General features: G+C 39.6%; 1 protein-coding gene across 1 annotated transcript; it reads right to left on the bottom strand.

Annotated features, from left to right (window-relative positions):
• LOC8075665 lies at positions 2,094–4,842 on the bottom strand. Its single transcript, XM_002444344.2, has 7 exons — positions 4,616–4,842; positions 3,791–4,015; positions 3,651–3,706; positions 3,475–3,553; positions 3,230–3,368; positions 2,826–2,939; positions 2,094–2,643 (listed from the first exon to the last, which is right to left on the bottom strand). The coding sequence occupies exons 2-7, from the start codon at positions 3,961–3,963 to the stop codon at positions 2,428–2,430; spliced, it is 777 nt and encodes a 258-aa protein (XP_002444389.1). The 5' UTR covers positions 3,964–4,015; positions 4,616–4,842; the 3' UTR covers positions 2,094–2,427.

Genomic DNA, 8,461 nt, shown 5'->3' with positions numbered 1-8,461 from the left:
GAGGACTTTTCTTTTGACCCTGGCACCACGTGCCTACGTCACCTACTACCAGGCTCGGGGACTAAGTTGGCACACTTCACCTTGCGGTGAATATGCTTGCTTTTTTGAGGTCTATACTTTTCAGAAAAGTAAAGTGGGCACACTTCACCAGGAAAAAAAATCTTTTTTAATTTAGAGCACCATGCATTCTTCGAACAACCTGCTTCTTCGATGTCAATGTTGATCAACTGTCTTTCGAGTTGGTCAAAATACCGTTGCAACTGTTTGGGCGACTTTTCTGCTTATTGAAGACGTCAAGCCTCACTGATCGAAGAAGCTCAAGACGGCGTGTTACATCACAATACATGGTGCTCGGGGACTAGCTGTAGGGGTATAAACCCCTATACCCTCATGGGCCTATATGGGCCGCACCGTCAGAGGTGGCTCGGCCCACACGATGAAGACGTGCGGCGCACGACTGATCGGCGTGCACCGCAAGACTACAAGATATTGTACCAAATAGGATAGTTTACTTGTAACTCTGTCCCTTCAGGATATATAAGGAGGGGCAGGGGCCCCTAGAGGACAAGTCATACATACGATTATTCTCTCAACACAAATCAATACAACCAGACGCAGGACGTAGGTATTACGCCAACTCGGCGGCCGAACCTGGATAAAAAGCTCGCCCGTGTCTTGCGTCACCATCGAGTTTGTAGTTTGCGCACCGTCTACCGATAAACTACTACCGTGGGTATACCCCAAGGTAGACTGCCGACCAGCTTTCGTCGACATTGACCGAAGTATAAAACTATACTTCTCGGGCAGCCTAGCAGAAGGTGGTTGAAGAATGTTCCTTTAACAGGAGATGGTTGACAAGTTTAATGACGACAGCGCTCTGCAGTAAGGCCCTGTTTAAGGCCTTGTTTAGTTCCAAAAAAATTTGCAAAATTTTTCAGATTCCCCGTCATATCGAATCTTTAGACGCATGCATAGACTATTAAATATAGACGAAAATAAAAACTAATTGCACAGTTTGGTCGAAATTGACGAGATGAATCTTTTGACCCCAGTTAGTTTATGATTAGACAATATTTATCAAATACAAACGAAAGTGTCACTATTCATATTTTGCAAAAAAATTAGAAGTAAACAAGGCCTTAGTTCCAAAAAATTTTGCAAAATAAATATTATAGCACTTTTATGACAAATATTATTCAATCATAGACTAATTATATTTAAAAGATTCGTCTCAAAAATTATAGAAAAAGTGTGCAATTAGTTATTTCTTTCGTCTATATTAATTGTTCCATGCATGTGCCGCAAGATTTTATGAGACGGAGAATCTGAAAATTTTTGCAAAGTTTTTTGAACTAAACAAGGCCTAAAGCTAAAGCGAGCCAGAAAAGAATTTGCACCTAGGCACTGCCCTGATCTTCTACAATTGTTTACCTTAGAATAAATTTAGGTATACTCTCTCCATCCAAAAAATAGAGTCGCTATAGGAACCGTACTGGTAAAACTTTTTAAACTTTCACTAAATTTATAGAAAATAAATGCAACATTTATATCTCCAAATAAGTTTAGGCCTTGTTTACTTACACCAAAATCCAAAAACTTTTTCAAGATTTTCAATCACATCGAATCTTGCGGCACATACATGGAGTATTAAATATAGATAAAAAATAACTAATTGCACAATTTGCCTGTAATTTGCGAGATGAATTTTTTGAGCCTAGTTAGTCCATAGTTAAACAATAATTACAAAATACAAACGAAAGTGCTACAGTACCTAAAAACTTTTCACCTAGGGAACTAAACAAAGCCTTATTATGAAAGTATATTCGATGATCTACCTAATGGTATTAATTATGTACCATAAATATTAATATTTTGTTAAATATATTTGATCAAAGTCTAAAGTTGCTGACTTTTTAGGAAGCAAGAATGACATTTTTTTTGGGACATGGGGAGTATAGGCTAAGGCTGCCTGAGTATTGCTGGTTGCTGGTCCAGCGTAAACTGATCCAAGCCACTAGCTCTTACAAGGCGAAGCCGCCATCAGGGCTCTACTGTTTTCTGTCAAATGGAAACCACTGGTACCCAGCCGAGGAGAAAGTATGATGCTCAATTTCAATTGATTTTCTGTTTAATAGAATCCAAACGTTCCAAAGTTTCTATATATGTACACAACCAACTTCGAAACAGTATAGTTTATGTTGGCACAAACAATACACAATAGCATACAACAAATACAGGCACAAACTGATGCCACATAATCTAATATCTGATGCACTAATCTGCCTCAAGGATTGCTCCAATGTTCGGGCTCAACATCAAACAATGGAAGTGCACTGTACTCTGAATTTAGTGAGGATATGTTGATATATCGCTATCAACAGCTTGTTGATAACAGCAGTTACAGCAAGGTTGAAGGTCATCTTGGACTCATCTCGCATCTCGCCTGCTTCGTCCCTCAAGCAGCTTATTGCATGTGCCAACACCCAGCGCTGCAGCTAGATGCCATGCTGCATGGAGATATGAAGTTTGTGGGAAGACATCATCAGCGATGAATAGCGCACCTCCCAAGAGAGACGACATCTTGTGTAGGTTATGTGCCGTCTTGAGCTCTGGATCTATTGATGCTCTTTTAGCAAATGAAACCTGAGGTGAATAAGAAGGTTGTTATAATAGGTTGACAATGGATAGAAAGATGGATGATGTCACATGACTGGTAAAAACAATGATAAAAATCCAGAAAAAAAGTGTATAAACATATAACGAACTTATAACGAAAATCGTTTATTGGATTCAGAATAAGATGCCATGAGCTTTGGACTACTTGCCTCCATTATCCCAGTGTGGACAGCTGAAACCATCAGGGGTTGAAATGGTAGGAGCAATGTTGATGCTGCCATTAGAAATTTTGGATTCTCATCCCGAAGAGCTCTTGATAAGCACTGCATGAAATATGTCTTGTCAAAATGCCCAACACATCAAATTCTTCAGATAAACCATCCCAATTTCTGTCTTAGCACATCACTAAAAAGTGCTTTAGTCCATGCAACAAGGTATAAAGTACTGATCCTACACACAAGAACTTGAATGTGCATGCCGCTGATTTGGAACATGAAAGCACTGACTCATATTGGTATAGTCTGAAAGACAGATTTCCATGGTTGAATGGACATGCATAAAGAGTAGCATCAATTCTGCTTCAACAATCATCTTATGAGAATATTCCACTTACTAGTGTTGAAGTGGCAATCATTGTGTAGTCTGCCCATCTCAAATATTTTCTGATCTCTCCTCGTGAAGTATGGTACAAGCTAGAAGCTATTCCAACTCCAATTAATGAGTTAGCATAAAGTGCTGTATTCAAGTTCTTTCTGCACAACTGGCACATAACCGTTAGTTGATACTTGCAGCAACCAAGAAACAAATCAAAACACAAACTTTAAGGAAGTGATTTTAGTGATTCAGACATGGGCTTGCCTTGGTGTTTGCAGTCCAAGAACAATGAAAGGAAGTGAGGTAACAACATTTGCAATAGTTTCGCCAACATGTTTATCGCCTGATTCAAAATAAGATTTACACAATGGAGCCACTACAATGAGATGCCAGAAAAAATCGTATTCTGTCATTATGAATTTATGATAGGTTACACATACATGAGAGGCTACAGTGGACGGGCTTCAAGCATGGGGGTCTCTGTTTCCATAATCTCCTGCAAATACAAAATGAATCATTAACAAAGCACCATTCAACAAGCTTCTGAACAGTCTTCTTTGTGTATGTGCAAGAAACTTACCAGATTAGCAAACGCCGGCTCCGGCCATTATCCACTTGCGGTTCACAAGTTGAAGAATCCACAATGCTAGTTTTGACTGCTACGTCGTCACTGTATAGTGCCCGGCCCGCAAACTGTACCCCGTACAGGCCACCCAGGGCCCCAGAAGGCCTAGAATCTTCTTGGACTCCCATTTATTTATCTAACCTATTTCAAGTTCAACACGAACCGAAACAAGTGGCAGTCCTGTTGGGAAAAACAAATGCCATTATGAAGCATCATAGAAAGGTTGGAATCTTAGTCTATATGAACACACAAAAGACGTAAAGCACCGAATCATATGAAGAAATGTTATTATACATAACTTATTATATAGCTCCTATACACAGAAACGAAATCACGTGTGCTTCGATTCTATTATGAGGTTATGTGCTCAGGTATCTGCTATCCTGACATAGTGACATTGCACACAAGAGGAAAACGTGTGCTGTTACCAACAATTCCCCCATTGTTTGCTGCAGTGGATTTCCACAACCAACCAGGACATGGCTACCAATTCCATGCCCTCCTAACAGACGAGGCAGCACAAGTACCACCTCGGTTGCTCGCTCAGTATCTCGCGTCTCACAAGACCAACAAAGGGAAAAGCGAACCCATTTGGTCGAGTGTTTATTGGCAAACAGAGCTCGGCGGCTCGTTTCAACCCGACACCAAACGCTTTAATCTACTCGTGAAGCTTTAACAACACGGAAAATCCCGACGAGATCTCCATGGTTCCTTTGCTTGTCACTAGGCCACCTGTACTTGGCCGGAAGAGAAGGAGTTCACTTGCAAGAAGAAACTTACCAAGGGGAATGGAAGATTGGAGAGCTCTTGATCTCCTCCCGCTGCGGCAGTTCCCTCCAAACCCAACCACGTCCACCTCCCGCAGCGGTTGCTGCTGGGGGTAGAGCGTGGGCACTGCAGCGGAAGGGAGGGGAGGATGCCGATTCCGACAGGATCTTCCCCTCCCGTGCGGACGCGGAAGGAGGACGCCTCTCCGCCGCGAATCGGCCTCTCATCTCCGTGGAAGTTCGGTATCCACACCTTCTCCGACGTTCTCCTCCGGTGCCTCCCTCTCCAAGGCAGATGGGCCGGGCCGGGCCTCGCGTTTGCTTTGCTGGGAGGTCAATGGGCCCTAGCGGCGCCAGTTTGGGCCGGACGACTCTCACCCGCTACTGCAGGGACGTTTGGGCTAATATTCGTTTCCATTCTTTTCCTTGTTTATATATTTTTATTTTATGTATTTATTGTCTACAAAGTCAAACTTCACTTTTATATATCGACAAAACACACCCATCTGTCAGCCCAGAAAAGTCAATTATATATGTTTTTTTATTTTTTTTTTAATTACACAGTACAACGCAGACACTCAACACGCACCCACACTCACCCCTATGAACACACGTACGCAAACCTTACCCCTATGAGCACCTTCGAAGGACTGAGCTAGCAAATCTTGAAGTTCACGAAGTCACCACAGGCGCCTCGTTGTCAACGGGCACGTCGCCTACCACTTAATGCATAGCGCCGGAAAATCCTAAAATAAATCCAGAATAAAGTGCCGTACCCAGGATTTGAACCCTAGGTGGGAGCCCCCCAACCAATGGTCTTTGCTATTGCGCCGTGAACCCTTCGCATATGTTTATATGTTTTTTATTGGCACCTATAATAAGTTATTCGGGCTGCTATCGGTATCGGTTGGCGTACATACTCCATTATAGATAGGAACAAGGCTATATTCTTCCTTCAAAAGAAAAAAAATAGGCTTATTCTCAGTACACACAGCTAATAGTCACGTTTCTTTTTCTTTTTGTTGTTTTCACAACATAAATTAGAAAGCAATCATATGTACTTTCTATGTTCTTTTTAAAAAAATTAATCTATACATATCATCACGTAATAAAAATATCTTCGACCGTGAGATACTCTTATTGTTATGTTGTACTTGTACACGTACTATCATTATCCCCGAGCAGATCGATACTAAATAATAAAGCAAAGTATTTGAGTTTGACTTTTTAAGCTGAGCTGGTCTAGCGTCTGGCCAGCCGTGCAATCAGGTAGATCCAGAGCTGCATATATGCTGTCCAGTTCACAGCTGATTGAAGAGGGTTAGCCACCACATTCAATTTGATCCATAAACAAGCGACCATAAGACAACAAAAATCACCCCACGTTTCTTCTTTTCTAAAACGTTCGTGTTGCATCACCAATGCTCTAATCAAATTTAGACACCTTATAATTTTTTCTTATCTTACCGCTATAATTTCTATAGACATTAATTATACTACCACATAACTAATTTGCTGATATGGTAAGGTAATTATTGAAGAGAGAGAAACTCATAGAAACCAAGTTTAAGTTAGAAACCATGTCTACATAAGAACCAAAACATAAAAGAATGTTATTGATAAAGAATGAAAAAAGAATATATATCATTGGATAAAAAATATTCTATAAACATTGGGACTACAATTTTTATATATAGAAATTAATAGATATATAAATTACATAGATTGTCTTTATTAAATTGACTCAAATAGGGCGGGGGGTGTTTGTCGTGTCTTGAACACCTCAATCTGTTCAATAAAGAAATGTTTATCCAAGAACATGTCATCCTTTACCAAAGAACACCCCCTTTCGATCGGCGACTCAAGGAATCGAATTCAATTCTTATAGCACCTTTAAATAACAGCCGGTCGTCTGTCAGTCGTGTCAGCTGATGGGGGTCCAATTGGGGCATTTTAAAAGGGGGAAATTATTAACGATGAATATGCTCAAAGTGAGACTTTGATTTCGGGTGCTGCTCATCAATCATCAATGGTACCATATGCTGCTGGTAGCACCGTGTTTTTTTCTTTTCGAATGCTAGTACCGTGGCTACATCTACTCACATCCCACTAATACAGACGCCATGAAAAAAAATAGCCCTCTATTTTTGCCGCTATAGCTCGAAATAGCTTGAAAAATTTATGCCGCTATTTACGTTTATGCACAATTTACCGGTATTTTACCTCTAAAGTACGCTAATTACGGTTTATAAAACGCTAAACACCTTGGTCTTAGCTCGCTATTTAAAACATGGACAGACGCATACTGTACAGGCGGCTGAAAACCCATTTCTACTGGCGTTTTTCAGCACCGCCTGCGCTGGAGGCTAGTAGAAATGGGACATTGACCTTGCCCTTGCGCGTAGCCTCCTCTATCACTCCACCTATCACTCACTCACTTGTGTCTATATTAGAGTTTAGTTCCCCACATATTATCACAAACCGAGCATAAATTGATTATTTGAGGCCCTAAACGGATTCCAATGGAAAAGTTGTCAACTACAAAGTTTCATAACTTTTTAAAATCTACAACTTTTATATTGGAAGTTTTTCCATCCGAGGTCATTTACAAAATTTAAATTTCAAATTTAAGAAATCCAAACGTAGTTTTCGACGACAAGATGATGTCAAATGAAAAAATTATCATCTACAAAGTTTCATAAGTTTTCAAGATCTACAACTTTTATTTTGACAGTTTTTTCAAACAAAGTTATTTGAAAACTCAAAAAATTAAATTTCAAATTATTTCTACAGGCGGCTTTCTTAACAAACCGCCTGTAGAAATAAGATTTTTACACGCGGTTTCTTAGGAGAACCACCTGTACTACAGGCGGTTTTGTTAGGAAAACCACATGTAGAAATATGATTTTTAGTGGCGGTTTCTTAGGAGAACCGCCTGTAGAAATACATGATTTCTACAAGCGGTTCAGTTAGGAAAACCGCCTGTAAAAATGCATCTTCACAGACGGTTCGTAGTTCTGACACCGCCCTTTTTACACCACACGCGCGTGATAACTACAACCGCCTGTAGTATAAAAAAGGGACGTCGGCGTTGTACTACAGATCTTTGATACGCCTTGTTTAGTTTCATTTTTAAAAAAATAGACATTATAGTATTTTTGTTTGTATTTGACAAATATTGTGTTCAATTATGGACAAACTAGTCTCAAAAAGGTTTGTTTCACAAATTACAGTGCAATTAATTATTTCTTTTATCTATATTTAATGCTCTATACATATACCGCAAAAAAATGAATGTGATAGAAAATCTGAAAAATTTTATAAAATTTTTTAGAACTAAACAAGGCCTTAGTTAGAACCCGACAAAAAAGACCGATGTAAGGCTGTCTTAAGTAGAGAACCATTACGAAACCAAACCCAGGAGTCTCCAAAACAATGCGTATAGCTTCCAGCATAGTATCTATATGGAAGACCTATTTTTGGTTTCAGGAGAGACATAATCTAAATCTGGGTATTCTCTCACTTCGAGATCTATTTTGCAGAAAGTGCTGTCTTTTAGGTCTTGTTGTTGGAGAAGACTCTCACTTAGAGATCTATTTTGTAGAAAGTGTTGTCTTTTAAGTCTTGTTGTTGGAGAAAACTAAAAATAGATATTAAATCTTTTGCCTCTAGCACTATCAAAAGACGAATGGCTATTTTAAAGTCACGGTTGTTATACATAGTCTTAGACGAGCTGGAGAGCAAATAATATAAATAATGAAGCTATAAAATGGGGTCACACTCACACGCGTCGCAAATTAAATCTCGTGTATACAGCAAAAAGCATGAGCTTTCTGATTGCATTTCGGCAATAAAACTA

Source organism: Sorghum bicolor, chromosome 7 (assembly GCF_000003195.3).
Source record: "Sorghum bicolor cultivar BTx623 chromosome 7, Sorghum_bicolor_NCBIv3, whole genome shotgun sequence".
NCBI lineage: Eukaryota > Viridiplantae > Streptophyta > Magnoliopsida > Poales > Poaceae > Sorghum > Sorghum bicolor.
Note: the sequence above shows the minus strand (reverse complement) of the source record. Positions and strands in the feature narration are given on the sequence as shown.

What these genes read in the sequence shown, in the direction of transcription:
- LOC8075665 (XM_002444344.2), bottom strand. Translation starts at nt 3,963, where the DNA reads ATGGGAGTCCAAGAAGATTCTAGGCCTTCTGGGGCCCTGGGTGGCCTG. An exon ending in CGTCCACTGTAGCCTCTCAT is followed by an intron (nt 3,554 to 3,650) that starts GTATGTGTAACC and finishes ATTTTGAATCAG; the next exon opens with GCGATAAACATGTTGGCGAA. An exon ending in TCCACACTGGGATAATGGAG is followed by an intron (nt 2,644 to 2,825) that starts GCAAGTAGTCCA and finishes TATTCACCTCAG; the next exon opens with GTTTCATTTGCTAAAAGAGC.